The 19,378-nt window shown below is 43.1% G+C and overlaps 1 protein-coding gene across 1 annotated transcript in view; it reads left to right on the top strand.

Annotated features, from left to right (window-relative positions):
* Window positions 1-19,378, top strand: part of vps13b (vacuolar protein sorting 13 homolog B) — a 405,382-nt gene that overhangs the window by 57,388 nt on the left and 328,616 nt on the right. Inside the window, exons 10-15 of the mRNA XM_079503680.1 lie at window positions 2,004-2,126; window positions 3,300-3,437; window positions 7,341-7,428; window positions 9,966-10,160; window positions 14,678-14,847; window positions 15,275-15,469. Coding sequence (XP_079359806.1) covers window positions 2,004-2,126; window positions 3,300-3,437; window positions 7,341-7,428; window positions 9,966-10,160; window positions 14,678-14,847; window positions 15,275-15,469 — 909 coding nt within the window. The remainder of the gene's footprint in view (window positions 1-2,003; window positions 2,127-3,299; window positions 3,438-7,340; window positions 7,429-9,965; window positions 10,161-14,677; window positions 14,848-15,274; window positions 15,470-19,378) is intronic.

Below are 19,378 nucleotides of genomic sequence, written 5' to 3' on the forward strand. Positions count from 1 at the left end.
ATGAAGTCCAAGAACCTCTCCCATATCTTATAGAATACAGCAGGTTTCTTCCTAATTACATACGTTAGTTTCTCATGTGCCAAACTGGTCGTTAAATTCCTCAACCAAAAGCCGATCGTAGGGGCATTGACATTTTTCCAACATAGCGCAATTGAGCGTCTGGCCTGTAACAGGCAAAGGTCCACCAAACAACACACTGACGGGAAATGCACGATTCCATAATTAACTGCGACCTTCGTCTAGGCCAGGCCAAGTTTACATCCCAGTCTGTCCATCTGTCCATGTGTCAGTCTGTGAGCAGTTAATCTCCGGCACCGCTGGACCCATTTGCGTGGAACTTAAAGTAGCTATAAGAAGTAGTAATGAAAATGTTACTACTCCGTCGGAGTAAAGTAGAGACTCGGAGTAGAGTCCCTGCTTCTTCGCCTGGAAAGGAGCCAGCTTAGGTGCTTCGGGTGGATCTGGTTAGGATGCTTCTCAAGCATCTCCCTAGCACAACCCACTGGGAGGAGACCTGGGGCAGACCAAGGCGCAGTTGAGGGATTACATCAACTCACTGGCCTTGGTGAGGATTTAGACAACCATATGACGGTGAGGAAATGAGAATAAACCATTGCTTTCAGACCTTCTGACACTGACTGACTGTACACCCATTACCGTTCCCATGTCGGTCATTACAATAATGACTTAAGATATCAAAATAATTTATCTCATAGTTCAACTGTCCGTCCCTTCTTATGATCCATTTATGATTATCATTTCATTCTTCAGTGTTTGTCTTTGATAAGATAATATAAGATAAGATAAAATAAGATCCTTGCCCAAGTAGTAAGTACTGTAGGTTCATACACCTTCCTTGGGTCACTAATCTCTGGCCTGGGTTAACACTTTGGAATCTAGAACCGAATCAGGCCAAGTCTGATCATTTCCGCCTTTCCCTCTCGGCGTAGAAAATATTTTTATACCTTACTCTCTGATTACCTGGTTGGAATAGGGAAAGGGGTTTTCTGCTCCTAAGCTTTCTACCAGATGTGAGAATTCTGAGAGATTTCCAATTCCAATTTCTGTAATTTATGCTTTTGCTGGAAGAGGGGGGGAGAGGAGTCTGAACAGGGACCAAAAAGTGAGAGCGGTGAAAGGCGAAGGGATGGCTAGTAAAACAGGGAAAACTAGGCCTTGTAATTATTGTGTGGTGAAACGTAAAGTTTTATAGGATTGCTCTCTGTTGTCTTGCCGGGTGAGGCGAAGGCTACGGTGAGTTAAGGCGAACCACACCTAGCTGGTGGTTACAGGCCTCTTGCACTGCTACCCACATGCACCACGTGTGCACGTGTATACACACGCAGTCATCCCAAACTCTGAGAGAGAAAATGAAAGTGGCAGCCATGTGACCCTTACTACTTTTCAACACAATGAAATGAGGCCATAATGTGACCAACACCGCAAACCAACACAACCCCAAACTGGTCACAGTTGAGAGCCTTGTGTGTGATAAGTCAACAATATATTGGGTCTTAAATCTTCATTAATTTCACATTCCGTGTTTTACTGCCACGTAAAAAGGTAATCCAGTCAAATTAATTTCTGTGAATTATTGCTGCGTTATAGTTTTATTGGGCTCGTATTGACTGTAGCAAGGAATATTACACTCTGGGTGTTCTCTTTGGAGAGGAAAGGCTTCTGTGCCTTTGGCGTTTTTGCTTCAGTAGAACATTTTTGATCAGATTTTTACCATAATGAATGTCCTCACATCATCACTTCATCTCAGGTTCTATTTTCTTTCATTGTTAAGCCAAGTGTAATAATGCTCATCTTAATAAATGAATGTGCTTTCCATATTATTTAATGTATGAGACCTTTCATCGGTGAGGGGGAGAAAGACTCCAAGAACAATTTCCAGTTTCCACCTTGTCCTTTGCCGAGAAGTTTGTCTGTAAAACCGAGTATTGGAGATGTGGTTTGAAAGGTCTCACTCTCTCCCCTCCCTGTCCTCTTTCATCCAGGTGCTGTTGATGGGAGAGCCTTTCTTTGACTGTCAGATTGGCTTTGTGGGCTGCCGGGCACTCTGCCTGAAAGGCATCATGGGAGTCCGGGACTTTGAGGAAAACATGAACCGATGTGAAGAGGTAAAGACAGACTAAAAACCTCAGGGAACACTCATGAGGGAAGAAGGAAGATTAAAAGACCCAGAAAAGAGATAACTTTCACCTAAACCTTCCCTCCTGCAGCCTCTAAAGCTCCCAACCACTTTCAGAGAGATGCGGTCGGCTTTGTTTATGGAGGAGTGTGATCCAAATGCCATTTGTAATTCACCGTAATGTTCAGTGTTAGCCACACACATGATTGAAATTGCTGTGTCGAAAGCGGTCTCGCCATCCTCTCATATACAGCAAAGCCCTCCAGGCTCAGTTGAAGTAATTTTTGCTGTATATTTTCATTTTCATATACAATACTGTATATCATCGCCCACGTTTGTATAATGTAATGCAATACCATGCAGTTAATATAAATTTGATTATGTTTGCATACATGTAGGAATTGTAGTATCTGGCTAATAAATTAGAGGCTGTGCATTATAGCATATAGCAGTTAGCAGTAGAACGGAACCATTATTTTCTTTATTTCCCCCCCTCTTTTAACCCCTTTTTCTCTCCAATTTAAAGTCGATATAGCTATTAATTCCTCCCCACACACATTTCTGTGTGTGCTGTTGTATCCTACTGACTCACCTGCCAGTGAGGAGCCCCTGCCGGGAGGACGTAGGGCCTTCGTCCTACTCCTTCCACCCCAACACTCCCTGCTGACAGGTGCCGCCCCAACCTGTAGGAGTACGTGCAATGACCATCACCCGGCTTCCCTCCCCCGAACACGGGCCAATTGTGTGTTTGCATAGATTTCCCGACAAGGCCGGATGCACCACGGTGGATTGGAAACCCACAACCTCCGTGGTGGTGGGCTGTTTTTTGTTATCTAATCAACAGAACTGTATTTATTTAGTATCATATAAAATATAGTTTTTTATATAGTATAGTCTTTTTTTCATTTTTCTCTCCCCCCTCTGTCCTTTTCTCACAATCTTTGTTTTCTTTCTCTTCCTTCTTTAGTTCAAGTTCAAGTTTATTGGTCATTTAAAATAAACACACCTTATACAATGTATTCAGGGTATTTTTTGTTGACCAAAAGGGAGTGTTTGGCAGAAGCCTCAGCTTATAATGCCAGCCCTTTTAATATTCAACATAGCTATAAAAGGATGAAAAATACTTTTTTTCTTCTGCTCTGCCTCTCTGTCTGTCTGCCAGGATGCAGTGTTCTTCAGCTGTGGAGAGAGTCTGAGCAGTAAGGGGATGACCTATCTCACCAACTCCCTGTTTGACTACCGCAGTCCAGAGAACAACGGCGTCAGAGCGGAGTTCATCTTGGATGCTACCAACCACAAGGTCACTACAACTAGTACTACACAGAATAAATAAATAATAATAACAATGTGCTCAAGTCTCATGCAGTGTAACGGGTGCAGAGTCCAAGATATGCAGACAGACAACAGTTAGCACTCAGTTGCTGAAATGTAAAGCCTTAAAGGGTAAGACCACTTTTGTAGAGGTTTGGGTTGTGTAGTTACCTTGCCAAATCTGTACAAGAAATTAAAAAGAGAAATTGCTCCAGTGATTAGAAATTGATAATTCTAAATATGCTCCTCATTGTACGCTGAAACAGCTCTCAAAGTCACTCTTTTAGTACATAAACAAACATCACCAAAACTCATACTGTTTTATTTTCTCATAAAAATGTTAACTTCCTGTTGATTTTACAATTTGAAGATCTGGATCTGGGTCCATGACTCCAGTCCGGGCTTTCTTCCTTATAAAAATGGCAAAATCAACAGGAAGTTAACATTTTTATGAAAAAAGAAAACGGTATGAGTTTTGGTGATGCTCTATAATGTCAGAATCAACTTTGTTTGTGTTTGTTTACTTACTAAAAGAGTGACTTTGAGAGCTGTTTCAATGTACAATGTACTGTAAGTCAATGAGGAGCATATTTTGAATTATCAATTTGAACAATTTCTAATCACTGGAGCAATTCTTTTTGATTTCTTGTTCACATTTGGAGTTACATCATGGCAAGGTAACTACACAACCCAAACCTCTACAAATGTGGTCTTACCCTTTAAATACTCGTATATCACAGACCTTCACAAATTATTTAAGTATGAACCCAAGTTACTATCATATGTTTATCCAGATATTTATCCCACCGTGCCGAAATGGGACTCTATACGACTTCAGCTGTTTCCAGTTTATTTTGTCAGTCTATTTTTAGAGCTCGGAGCATGTTCCCCACAACGGCATCCAATCAATCAAAATGAGCATAAAAGTGCTTCCCATCTTATCAGTGCTCCTCGTCTGGACACCTGTTCACACAGAGGCAACAGCTAGCAGCCAAGCCACTGCTCTGACTGATTACTGCAAGATTGATAGACAGCTAGAGGACATATTGAAGGGATGAAAGGAATGGCATTTCCCTTAATGGAACAAATTAGTTCCATTAAGGGAATGGCATTTCCCTTAATGGAACAAATTAGTACATTCATTAATGTTAACCACATTAACCCTGGTATCCTTTTTTTGTGGAATTTTTCAAAAAATGCCTCACCTACAAGCTCACAACTTGTTGCGATGCATTGTGAATTTGTGAACTTGTAGATCAGCTATTTTTGAAGTTATCACTTTAAGTGATCAAAGTATAAAATAAGGAGTGAGTGTTAATAAAGAACGGCATCATTCCTCTAGTTATTTTCAAAATGCAATCTCTTAAAATCTCTTGCGCCTAGATTTGCGACGAGCCAAATTGTAACCATCAACGTTTGCGACATTTTATAATTCACATCAAGGCAACGAGCGTAGATCGTTTACTATTTCCATAGCACGTTGACCTTTGTATAAGTAAGTAGGGTTTAGGGAACCCACGTTATTGTACAATAACTCAATATGCAATGCCATGTGGCCCATAGAGCAGGAGCCTATCTCCTGCTCCTGTTTCGTTAGGTGGCTTGGTGCACAAGTATGTCCCCCAGCCATGATGCTAGTATGTCTCCAGGATTTACTCCCAATTCAACCCTTGATGCTGAGTACCAAGCACGGAGGCATTGGGTCCCATGTATACTCTTTGGTATGACCCGGTCATGGTATTGAACCCGGACCTCGTACTCTCAGGGCGGACACTCTAACCATATATAGACTCTTCCCTCCTTTCTCTTGTTCACTTGCTTTCTCTGTCTGACTCTTTTACAGGTTGGTCAGTAAAAAAACTAAAGAACGAATGAACGTCACTAGACTGTGTGCATTTTTGCGTTTACAAAGAGAGGAAGGGGAGACATGAACCAGGAGAGAGAGAGAGAGACCCCACAACCTTTCCTTTCTATTTGTTATTACATTAAAATAAAAAAGGTTGTTCTTGAACATAATATGTTTGTGTGTGAAAGAGGCTAAAACTGTTTTGTCTCGTTGCAAATCTTTGGTCTGACTCTGAACAAGGCTTTAGGGTTTATGCTACGAGTACAACTACTGATTAACTGACTGCATTATTCAAACATCCCTGCAACCTATTTTCCAACAATATCTTAGCTCTGAAATCCTTTCTGAAACTTAGTCCTAATTCTTACTAGGAAGTTGTTTTCTTGTTGAACTCCTATAGCAGTCCAGAGTCAGTCAAACATATATGACTAAGCTGCCCATCTGTAATAGCAAGACAGTCATTCCATACCAGATGCTTATAGCTACCACAGAAAGACCTTAAGCAAATCATTAATGTGCATGGTTCCCAAAATGAACAGAATGTCCAAAGAATAACATTTCTGGCCTGAAGTCACAATCAATGAGGTACATGGCATTTCAGTAACACGGCTGTGTTTCTACAGTTCCTGGTTGCAGAGGAATGTCCCCAGTATCTACATAGTAGTGTTAAAGCCATTATCACTGATAAGCCTTGATGGGCCTCCTCATCAGCCGTCGCAGCTCTAGCGTTGACTTTGCTATAGGGCATTATTCATGACCCTAAGTGAAGCAACTGTTTGGACGCCCATCCATCCATCCATCACATTATTTATCCATGGAAGTCGAAGGAGTCACAGGTGTTTGTGTTAATTCATTAGCGCTCTTGAAACTAGCCTGTGGCTTTGATCCAAAAGCATGCCAAGTGCCATTAGAGGTCCACTAATAAATATTACTCATTAACCTGCCCTTTCTGATAAGGCTCTATTGAAATGCCTATGCAAAGACTTAGTGGAGAGGCACAATTGATCTCTCTCTCTCTCTCTCTCTCGCTCTCTCTCTCTCTCATTCCTTTTCATTCTCTCTCTCCTCTCATCAGTAGTTTGCTGCGCAATAGAGGGTATGCGCGTGACATCATCATCAAACCAGGAAGTTATGCAGGAATGCCAACTAAGTGGCTAAAAACTACTTTCTGGCCTTGACAGCCCATTCATCCAAACAGAAAAGTCATATTTAATTGCCTATTTAACAATGTTAAACTCACTTTACCTGTCACTTTGCCACTCGATTTGCCATACCCTCAGAAGCATTATTACCTACCGGAGAGGAACAGGCTGGTGATAACCTTTGAATACTCTTCAGGGATGGATGGATCTTTCTATTTGTCTTCCAGCATGGAAAAAATGATAGTTATGTCATTAACCACTTCCTGTCCCTGTTTTTGGAATGCCATTTTAGGCAGATATTTTCCAAATGTTACTAGAATTTTTTTAAACAATTAGAAAAAATAGCAGGAATACAATCGCTGAATCTATTATCACTATTCGGTCTAAAACGCGTATACGTGGTTAAAGTAAATTGGTCTCTCTCTCTCTCTCTCTCTCTCTCTCTCTCTCTCTCTCTCTCTCTCTCTCTCTCTCTCTCTCTCTCTCTCTCTCAAATAATTCGTTACTGAAAAACAATGTCAGGCTTGTCTAATTATCAAGTAGTTTAGAATACATCTAGAAAATGTGGAATGTAATATTTACTTAAGGTAATAGTAGCGTAATCTGGCATATTTTTGCTTGCACAAACTTTGGAAATAAAATACTGAAGCCGAATTATTATGAAACATCTGATCTGCAATAGTCCCACCTTGGAGAGCCTGTCTCCTTCAAACTCCATCAACAATAGCAAAGCTCCTGCCCCTGCCTTGTAAAAGGTTAAAAATATTCTTACTTAGCGAGTGATCTCTTCAGTAACACACCTCTTTGGCTCTGATTTGACCCCTCTCGTAGCCGCTGTGACCCCGGGCACTGCCTGTTTGCTGCCCTGCAGCCATGTTTACCTGGCCATGCGTTTGTTTGACAGGAGACCTACACAGAGATAGCAGGCATGCAGCGTTTTGGTGCCTTCTACATGGATTACCTCTACACAATGGAGAACAGCAGCGGCACAGGTATTGTCCAATTCATTCCTCCTCAGAGAGCTTGTTTGCTCACCTCGCCACCTTATCTGTCATGTTCTCTTTTCCTTCTCGCGTGTGTTCTTTCTATTTCTACCTATCTGTCTTCTTCTTCTCTCCCTTTCTCTCTTGCCATCTTTTTCTGTCCCTCTCTCCCTCCCTCTCTCCACTCTCCTCTGTCAAACAAGCCCCCTGGAGACTAAAAGAAAGTTTGTCTTGTTTGAGACGCAACCACCTGGTCCTTGACCCCTCCTGTCCTTGCTCTCACCCCAAACCTACCTGCAGGGCAGCTGTCAGGACTGTTTAGTCTGCACTGACACATATTTGAGTTTCTTTTCTCCGCGCTGCTTGTTGATACACTGTTTCCCCTCTGTCTCTCTACCTGTAAGCGCTTGAGAAAGTGAATAGGCCTCCTCTCGGCTAATTAGGTGTCACTCTTCCTGGGAGAAGCCTTTAGACGGGCAGGATTCCTCATTCCTGGGCCGCAGCACTCAAGTATGTTTATTCAAGTCTGAAAGATCTGAAGTTCCCATTAAGAGATCAAGAGTACCCCCTTCAATTTGACTTAGTTGAAATGTTGTATTTGGCCCACGAATGTCTCGGCGCTTTAAGGCCTGATTGTTGAGTGTTTTATTTCAAAGCTGCGAGAGAGCTGCTGTCTGTCTTTAAGTGTGACGGTGGCGGTGAGAAAAGACAATCCCCCAATTGACATTCTCAAGTGCAGAATCAAAGAAACAAAAATCCCTTCCACTGTGAGCACTTAATTTGAAAAACAGTCACATCGACTCCTGATGAAGTGCAACCCCTTACTGAGCCTTGTGGAAAAGTATGATAGTACTGTAAAAGCCCTATACGGGCCCCATGTCAAAAGAGGTCATGTAAATATATAGCCAGGTGATAATAGCTTCCTGTGGACAGTTTATTGTCTTAAATTACTGCTACCCATTCTCCTTCATCAACAGACATTAGTGGTTGTTGTCTGAAACAAGGCTAATGGAGACTTTACTCATCATCAGCCATTGTTGTCACTCTGACATTCTGGTTACGATGTTTTTGTGACCTAGAGAACTAAGGTATGAATATTATAAGATCTCATCTCTCTCTCTCTGTGTCTGTCTCCGTCTCTCTATGTCTCTCTCTCTTCCTCTATTTAACTCTCATTCTAACTAGGCTATTGTTTCCTCCCGCTGTCAGTTCCAGATAATAATCTAAATTAAAAAAAAACATTGATACTGTCGTCCTCAGCTGTCAAACTCATTTCTGACAGCAGGATAAGTGTCAGTCCCCTTCTCCTGCGGGATGTCTAAGGTTACACTTGCCAATCGGAATGTGCCTCAACTGTCAAAGTATGTTCTGCTCTCCGTGGACGGGACTAGATCCAGTGTCAGGCAAACAAATTAGGCTCCATTGCCACAGGACGAACATAAACTCTGAGTCGACGGAAACACTAACCCAGCCTCGGTTCACACATGCAAAGCCTCACGTTGACTTCACGTAAGAGTCATGCCGCGGATTCGATTTATACTGTTCGCTGAGAAATGGAGATGCTTATAATTCGTCTAAAACCCGGCTAATTTCAACCCCCTTTCAATCCATTGACTACTCTTAACTGCAGCCATATGGTTGATATTAGGCTGTAATCCGTCTCAGCCCAGTCGTGGTAGAAATAGGAAAGGGAAGTGACATTGCCCTGAGCTTTTTTTTTGTTAAATCTCTATAAATGAATGGGAATTTGATCTTCCCCATCCTTTCAAAGAAGAAAAAGAGAGAGAACTCTACCGCCTGGTCCTTCTGAACTGCAAGAATGTTCAGCCCGGCATTGGAATGTATGTAATGGGAATAAAGCAAGTTTTGTGACCCTTTGTCCTTCTGCTTCCCCCCCTCCTCTCCGCCATTCATCGCCCCCATTCCTTTTTTATTTTTAATTTCTCCCGTTTTTATTGCCGGGGAGCCATGGCTTTACAGCCGACCTCTGGAATAAGAGGGCTGCGACGAATGAAGCGGGGACAGCTGTGGGAGAGAAGTGGACATTTGGAATATTCATCATTACGGGCGGGTCGTGGCCATGTGACTGTGAGCTGCTCCATGCTGCTCTGTCACACCATTGTCTATCAGGAGTTTTCTTTTTTGTGCCATTGGAATCGTTCAACACAGAGGATCACACTTGTAGTAGTATACTACAAGTGTTTCTTTCCCTTCTTTTTTTTCTTATTTTTGATTGCCAACAGCCTCTCAAGTCGCTAATATCAGATCAGAGAACCCAGTGATATTCTGGCTCGTGAAAGTGTAAAACTGTTAAATAGAGAGAGAGAGAGACTGGGCGTCCTCTTGTGAGTTCTGAAAAATGGCCACCAGTGTGACTTGAGAAAATAACAGATTCCCAATAATGGATCCATCCAAGTGTGACGAATTTCTCCTTGGAAAGGGAGGTTGTGTGTCTCTCTGTGCATGCGTGTCTGTACGCACAATTTTGTCTGTACCCTGTGTGGTCTTTTGGTATAGTGCTTACATACTGTATGTGTGTTTCTCAGTGTGTGTAGGCTCTCAGGACTTCTCTGTGGTGAATAAAGAGGAGTCCGTGCCCCTGGTTCAGGAGACCTCCATTAAGAGGCTGGCGGTGGGACCTTTGGATGTCAGGCTACAGGCCAGTGCCGTCCACCGCATCCTTAAAATGGTCACCTGTGCCATGGACCACGAGTATGAGCCTTACTGCAAACCCCAGACAGGTCAGGCACACCACTCACTTATATATTAATAATCTATTGGTATTCTGGACTGGATTATGTTTCCCTGTTTAAACTGATAATTGTATTGCAGAGTACAGTTCTATGATCTTTTTACATGTGTTTATGGGCAATTAGGGAATACCGGAGAACTCGCCAGTTTACCAAGTCGCCACGGCGAAAATTCTTCATCAATGTCTTCATCGTTATGCTAAGATGCTGTCTTCATCAGTGTAAAAAAAATTTACATTACATTCACCCATTCACACACACATTCATACACCGATGGCAGCGGAAGCCATGCAAGGTACCAACCAGCACATCGGGAGCAATTTGGGGTTCAGTGTCTTGCCCAAGGACACTTCGACATGTAGACAGGAGGAGCCGGGATTCGAACCGCCGACCCATGGATCATTGGACGACCTGCTCTACCTCCTGAGCCACAGCCGCCCCGTATGTAGTGTAGTAGTAGTGTAGTATGTCAAACCCACAGATGTTATCATGCTATAGTTCATTTCCAAAGTGATCAAATTATTTTGTGCAATTAAATGGTCAGCTAGATGATGATAAAAAGGTGAGTATGTGAATACCAATGTTGTTTCGGTACTTTGATGTTTAAACTTTTAGCATTCCTACTTTCTCTAGTGTTAACTCTAAACAACTATACTCTCTCTCAATTCAATGCAATTTAAATGAAGGTGAAGTAAAACTAAAATGCACTAAATCGCGACGAGTTGGTAAACTGGCGAGTTCTCCGGATGCCCAATTAGGTACCCCCCCTTTTGTACTATATTTTACTACTCTATTCTAATCTGTCAATGCAAGTCAATGCTATTGTATTCTGTTATTGCACATTGCACCTAATGTCATGCCCAGAGGATATGAAACGATTCACACAATGCCTCACACTTTTCTGCATGCTCACCACATTGTTATTTCCTTGCACAACCCCATCTTTCAACACAGAGCTGTACATGAAAGCAGTGACCCGTCCGACCACACTAGGGAGGTTAAGCCAAACACCTTTTGTTAGCGTTCAGGCCCGTGCAGCTATTGATGAGCTCATCCCAGGGATGTTGTGAAAGCTGTATGCTGGAATGCGTGCATGTGTAATATCTGTAGCAATAAGTCTAATTTTTGCGAAACCATAACATCCGTAGGTTTTGCTTGTTTCAGCATCTGTGATAGATAATAGATGATGGGGGTAATTACTGGAGAGCTTTTGACTAAAGCAAGTCAGGTCGGTGTGTTCTTCCTGTTTCTATACGAGTCGGCTCTCTAGAGGCATAACTGGAGAAAGGTCAGTGTAGTCGACGCTGCAGGGGGGAGTTGGGAAATTGAGAAGAGACGATAAGAGGTAAAAAGATAAGAGGCACATTTTTCAGTGTGGTAGGTGTTCTACAGGGTGTGATAAAGTCACAGAGAGGAGTTAGTATCATTCATTATTTATTACGTGGGAATGCAGGGATACAGATGGCCGATAGTTTAGAAAAACATTGTCTGATACTGAAATGCTTCAAAGCAAAGCAAAGTTCTTTGTTTACCCAGGGTGAATGGACTAAGCTCGAGATGCTTGTTTACAGCCAGACCCTGCTCATAGAACATGTCATGGTAGGGGTTCAATGCCTTGCTCAAGGGCACTTCAGCGGTGGTAATTTTAACGTGCCGGTCCGGGGATTCGAACTGGCGACCTTCCGATAACAAGACCGCTCCGCAAACCGTTCGGCCACCGCTGCCCCTTACAACAATATTTCATAGATGAATATGAAGAATGACATTTCTGTGTATAATTTGTAAGCGATATACACTGGAAAAAGTAATAGTTGGTTAATACCAATGGTTGATATAAATGTAACTTTTAAGTATGTGTTCTGGGCCCAGGCGGTGGCGTAACCGTCTGGGCACCCGACTGGTAATCCAGTCGCAGTGTGCCGCGGGTTCGACTCCCGAGCCCGACACGGCCTTTACTGCATGTCTTCCCCCATCTCTCTCCCGTTTCCTGTCAGCCTACTGTCTGTCCCTTCAAAAACCAATAAAAGGCGTAAGCCGCAAAAAAATATCTTAAAAAAAAAAAGAAAGTATGTGTTCTGTTCTGTTCTGTTCTATTTAACTTTTTCTGCGGCATATACAAATATACTCGTACCCCCCAGCTATGGTACGTTATCAGCCAACTACTTGCATGTTCGTACCCCCTCAGTATACTCCTTGTATGTAATGGTTGAGCCCCACGGCACCTTTTGGCATTGATCCGGTTGCTATGGCAACGCCGTCACTTCCAGCTATGGGATGTAAAAATCCGACCACAAACAGGATTTTCAAACCTCAATAAATCGGAATCTAGTCGAGCTAGAGTAAAGTAGAATGGCTCATATTCCCTGAAAAGGGAAGGTGTCACTGAAAAGGCAAAGGGACAAAGATGATCTTAGTGCTTTGAGGTAAACCCATCCCAAGGCTTGTCTGGTCTGTAAGTGATTTGGGTGACAGCTGCTATTCTGTTTCAACCTTGGCTTCAAGGATTCTTTCAATAGAGAGTGTGTATGTCTGCCATGAGAGGAGCAAGGATCAGGAGGTCAAAGACATGACTGTCTTTCTAGTGCTTCTCTGCTGTGCCCTACTCCTCTTCATCCACCCGCTCGCCAAGAGCTCAGGAAGAATGACTTTCCTCCCCAAAACGAGCTGTGGAAAGGCAGCCAAATTGGCTGACGACTCTGAGTTTTATAAGATCTTGCCCTATTTAGAGAAGGAGGTTCCAACTAGCAAATTACTTACAGCATGCTTGGTTGTTTTTTCTTCTTTGGTATGTTGCTCAAGAACAATATAAGAAGAAAAAAAAGCAACTGGAATTTCACAGTTGGATCTGTTAAATGGAACAGGAAAACACAGGGCGTTTTTGGACTGTAGTTGCTGTGTGTGTGAGAGTGTGTGCTTGCGTGCACACGCACATGTGCATGCACATGTGTACAGTATGTGTGTGTGCGTGTGTGTGTTACTGTGTTTGCTCATTTTGTATGCCTATGCACACGCCTAGACTATTTCATGCGAGCTGCAAACGTTTGGGTCTGCTGAGTGCGAGTGTTGACTGAGGATATGGTCGATCCCTGGCATGTGATTGGATTGGACACGGCAGTGCCAGAAGAACCTGATGCAGGCTGCGGCGCCGGGCCAAAGAACTAAGAGGCACTCGGATCAGGTTCTGAGCCCACCTCGGAGCTGGGAACTTAGTCCACCAGAACCTTTGCTGACCTGAGAAGGAGCCTGGGCCCTGGGCCTGCATCCAAGATCTTTCAGTAACTGAGGTCTGAGTTTGGGTCCACCTCAGGCGTGTTTTCATGGTGCAGCAGAGCTCTGGTCACTCCTCACTCTGATTAGTGCTCATTGGTTGATTGGTTGTTGGTGCTTTGGAACAATTTGCCATGATTTTTACACGATAGGCGAAAATTCCAACGTGAACAAAGTGATCCAGTGTGGCAAGCCGGTGACAGGCGGTGTTCAGGGAAACTGTGGAAACTGTTCAGAAATCCGATGATGCCCAAACTTCTTCTGAACTTCTTCAGGCGACAGAACCAGTACAGACCCTTATTCCTCTCATGCGTGCTGTGTGTGCCCCACTTGAACTCTTCCTCGATATGTACGCAGGGGAACTTGAAGTCCCTGTCCCTTTCAACTGCAACACCATAGATGAAAATACAATAGGGGCGTGCTCTCTACTCTGCTTCCTGGAGTCCACGCTCCTGTTCTTGTTGATGTTTAGGGAGATGTTTCTCCCCTGACACCAGAGTGCCTGTGATGATGGCCTTGTCCCCATAGGCAGACTCGTCATCGTTTACAATCTGGCTCATCACCGTTGTGTTATCAGCATACATGATGACATTGGAGCTGTGCATTGCCGTGCAGTAATATTTGTCTGTCCAGGGAGTAAAGGAGAGGGCTCAACACGCATCCCTGAGGGGCGCCTGTGTTGAGGGTCAGAGGGTCAGATGTGATGTTGCCCATTCTCGCCACCTGGCGGCTGTTCCTCAGGAAGTCTAATTAATATCCTGTCGCACATGCTGCTCGAGGTCTCTGATCTTTATGTCGAGCCTTGCTGGGACTATGATGTTGAATGTCGAGTTGTAGTCCGTGAACCACAACTTGTCCTTCTTATCATGTGCAAGAAAACGGTGCGATGGAAAATCTTTGTTATTGTGTTATTAACCCATTTTGGGTGGGAACCCCTTTTGGTGTTAGCATTATGTTATGCTTTAGCTATTGAAAAATAGAAGATCTACAAGCTCATCACCGAGTGGCGCGCTACGAGCTTGTAGGTCTGCTATTTTTGAAAAATCGAAGAAAACAGTGGAAGGGACTCTGTACCAGTCAGATGGCAGTACTACTGAATATCTTTTCCATTAAATCAATATTTAATCACTGAATTCCAGATGTTCTTCACCTCTTCACTCCTCCAGTTAACTTCAGATAACATGGTGTAGGATACATGCTTGGCTTGATAACATTTTCGTTGCAAATTGTTTGTATTTTAGAAGTGGTTGAGGAGAGCCGAGGTCCAGCAACTCCCGAGGAGATCTCTGTCCTGGAGGAATTCATCCCGACCAGACTCACCTGTGTCACTCTGCTCAAGGTCTGCATCACAGTCTCCATGGCAGAATTCAACCTGCTACATGCACTCATGCCTGTCATCATGGGACAGAAGGTAATGTCCACCTCTAAAATACACGTTTGCTCAATTAGTAAAATAAATAAATACATTAACCCATTTAGGCCTGACCTCAAAATTTTAAAAAAATCTTCTAAATCCTCCAGTTTTCTGAAATAAATATTTTCACGATTTTTCAAAAATTGCAGACCTACAAGCTCGTAGCACGCCACTTGGTGGCGCGCTATGAGCTTGTAGATCTGCTATTTTTCAATAGCTAAATTATAACATAATGTTCCCGCCCAAAATGGGTTAAAAAAAGGTCGCTGACCTCATATGATTTAGAGTGATAGAAAATATATACAGGTAAATATGCTGCATCCCTTCATCATTAAGTATCACTTACTTTCCCTCCTTTCACCTCATCTTTCCCAGAACTCTTCATTTCTCTTTGCTAATGTTATTGCTGTCCTTATCTCCCCAGGCTCCGCCGGGGCCGGTCAGTGTGCTGGCGTTCCAGCCTGTGCGCCCGCTGCCAGCCCTGCGGTTCCAGGTGGAGAGAGTGAACTTGGAGCACACTGTGCCTATGTACGCCCAGGAGCTGGTCAGCACAGTTAGCAGTCTGTGCCTGCCCTCTGATAACTTGCTGCACCACTGCTACGCACATTGCTACCTCAAGGTCAGTTGGACGATGCTATTCCACTTTGTATTATGCTGTTCCACTTTGTAGTGAAATGTTAAAATGGTAAATAAATGGTAAATGGTGCATTTATATAGCGCCTTTATCCAAGGCGCTTTACATAGATTGTGCATTACATTCACCCATTCACACACACATTCATACACCGATTACGGCGGAAGCCATGCAAGGTACCAACCAGCACATCGGGAGCAATTTGGGGTTCAGTGTCTTGCCCAAGGACACTTCGACATGTAGACAGGAGGAGCCGGGATTCGAACCGCCGACCCATGGATCATTGGACAACCTGCTCTACCTCTTGAGCCACAGTCGCTGTTCTTACTGTTCTCTGCAAAGTAATGTCTGTGATGAGGAATACAGGCTGTTGGTGTGGTTCACAGCTATCACAGTATTACACCTCTGTGGGACCCCCGGTCAAGTGGTTAATGAACAAATATGCATAGGATAAGCTTCACTTATCTCTTTTGTTGTTTTTCATAATGGCTGTCTAAACTGAATCTAAGGGCCCCTTGAGTTGAGACATACATAATACACCTCTACCAGTGCTCATGGCCACTGCTGTCTTAACGGGAGGTCAACAAGTCAGCTGCATGGCCACACTTGCAACCCAGGTCTGGAATTACCCTATAATGACCCTCTTAATGACCCTGTTCATCTGGCCATAAACAGCCCAGCAGTCTGTTTCTATGTGAGCACCGGTCAAGCACTGGCCTGAGTTTATGGGTCTCACCCTGTACCTGCAGTATACTATATTATACTAGCATGATAGTTCCTTCAGTGAAATACTGAATAAAGTACTGTCGCCTATTCTAATGACATGCCCAAAATAGGGATACCAGGTTGAAAGTGGAGGCAGAGGGGGTCTGAGTTGAGAGGGTATTTGAATTTAAAACAACCCAAGTGTTCCACCACCTTGAAGAGCATGTGCATTTCTGTCTGTGGGGGCAAGTTATGGAATGTTAAACATAATAACAATGTCACACACATTAAAAACAGCTCAAGCATTGTGGAAAAATTCAGACCTTGATGATTGAAGGATTTATTGACAATAGTAGTCAACAGACTACCCTATTTTTTATTTTATTTTTGTAACTAAACTTCAGAATAATGGTTTGTTTGCTCATTTACGTTCTTTGCATATGCTCTTCGTCAAAATGACGTAACATTAACGTCTTTTAATCCACTCTAAAGGCTGATTTATAGTTGAACTACACGTTTCAAAACATCTGTTGTAATGCAATGATGCAGTCCAGAGCTGTTAAAAGAGGGCATGGCCAGTAGTGTTCCTCCAACATTTAGGTGAGAAACAGATCTCTATCCTGGTATGATGTGGGGTGGCCTGGTCAGGTCTTGGATGTGTTTTTCTAAGGGCAGGATGTTTGCCAGGTACACTGGCAGCCCTTATCACAGGGTCATCACAGGGTTAACGGTCAACCGATGGGTAGCCAAAGACCACTCCATCCAATCAGCATCCACATCCGCCAAGGCTCTAACTCTACTTCTGAATTCTGGCAGTGGGATCATGGTGGGGTGGAGGTCACTCTGGTCGCAATTCACTCCATTTAGGAAGTGATTTGAAATGGGGATAAGCAAAGGCTTATCTCGGTGTCTGTTTTACTGACACTGGCTGTCAGAGATGGGGTGCCTGTCTGGAGAAAATATCTTGCTACTTCTAGGGTTGCAGAGAGAGGAGGCTACAGTTTAGTCTCCCATCATGCAGTTATTCTGCATCTACATCCATCCAGCTCTGTTTTTATTTTATGTACCACATTTGAAGTGGATGGGCTCTGAGAACAGCAATGTTCTTAGGTTATTATGCTGGCTCAAAGATTAACATAATTTTGCTTGCAGATGGTTTCTTACCAACAAGTGAAAAACAATAAAACACTTGATAATGTTAAAGTTAAAGTGGGGGATCCTATTCTTCTTGCAACAGTATGATTCAATTCTACCAGGTACTATATGGTGTATAGAATTATACCCATAGACCAGTCGTCTTATTATAAACCAATTATATTTTTAGTCTAGTCTTAATATTTGGCCTGTCTGTGCTGAGCCATCTGTACATTCTAGTGGCTTAATCTGCCTTCACGTACGGCAATTGAATGAATCCCACTCTGTGCTTCTAGCAGCTGCACGTGGGACAGTTGCTGTTGTCACAGCTGGGCCCAGCCATCATCCAATACCACCGATATTAAACAGGACTTCATCCACCATGTCCAGTATTAACATTATGTAAACAGAGAGGTTACAGTACCGTATGTGTCCAGCAGCATGGATAATGAGACTGTGATTAAGAGACATGTGGGCAGTAAGAGACACCGTGTTTAGATCAGCAGGCCTATAAACCTCTCCCCCTAGACCAGTATGGAACTATTTACAATCATACTGTTACTGAACAGTAGTCTTGGCTTCAACAGTGTTTAAAATCATTTTTACCCTATGTATAATATATGCCACTTTATGACATGTCCTTCACATCAATGATGTTTTATATTGAGTTGGTTAATGCTTATTATTTGTATTATTATTAATATTATTAATATATTATACTTATATATTTTAGACATTATATACATACATACATACATACATACATACATATGTATTTAATCACATGTATTTCTTTAACATATATCCCCCCCCCCCTCCCACCCGCAAATATCCGACTATAAATGCGTCACGTCTCTGCGTGCGTACGCGTGTGCGTGTGTGTACAGTTGTAATGCACGTAACTCTAGAACCGTTTGCCCCACCGACTTCATATTCGACACACGCGTTCCACACCCCCGCAGGGAGTGCAGTGCCCGGACTCGAGGCGGGCGGACCCACGGTTCTCCAGAACCACCACACAAGGCTCTGCTCAGGCTCTGCCAGTGGGCCTAATCAGCCTAAATCCCCTCACCTGTGCAATTTCCAGCCTCTGCCTCAGCCAATTGATTGCCATGGCAACCCCACACCTGACAATTGATTAGCCTACTTAAACAGTCCACTTTTCACAATCTGTGTCTGAAGAGGGCAAACTGAGTCCACTTTTCACAGTCAGTCAGTTTGCCCTCTTCACACACAGGCATATACAGAGATCTCCATGTGGGACACAGACAGACAGTTAAAACGGGTGCTATGACAAGTTGACAACGGGTATTATTAGGTTCCCAAATTGCATCGTTCTCAAGTAGGCCGGTAGCCAACGGGCACGTACAGGTCTAGTATATTTTAAAGTAAATACAATATTATGGAATCTATTAGGCCTGTCATAGGTTCATCTTCAGATCCAGTACTCGCCTCGTATCAAAAGAACATTGCAGCAGCCTCTCGTGGTATCATGTGTTTATGAGGGATTCTCCGTGAAGGGATCAGCATGAGGCCATGTGGCTGACATCATCTCGCAGACTATGAGACTGACTTGTCGACAGGCGAACGTACAGTAAACATGGCTGAGGGGATGTTTTTACTCTTGCCCATACTGTACCTGCCAACATTAAGCTCTGAAAGAGAGGGAGATTTTACCCTCAATGCCCCTCCCTGCCCCCACATGACCCTACACTGTTGTGAAAGTATTTCACTTTCACTTACTTTTTACTCACTTAAAAATGATTCTTAAATTCATAGCTGACAATAAAATAAATAAAACCCACAAAATGAAAAAACATTTTTTATCAAAAGGCAACATCTAAAATGTACATAAAAATCTATAAAATGCAGACATTGATTGTGTGTGTATTTGTGAGTGTGAGAAAGAGAGACTATAGCAACTATAACCTGAACGACAACGTGTTGGGGTTAGAGAGGAGAAGGTCTCGCACCCAAGTGGACTGAAATTTAGAAGTGTATTTATTTTGGTAACTGTTGAATCCATTTTCACTTTTCAGCACTAAACCTAGCAGC

The sequence above is a fragment of the Electrona antarctica genome (genome assembly GCF_951216825.1).
Source record: "Electrona antarctica genome assembly, chromosome: 6".
NCBI lineage: Eukaryota > Metazoa > Chordata > Actinopteri > Myctophiformes > Myctophidae > Electrona > Electrona antarctica.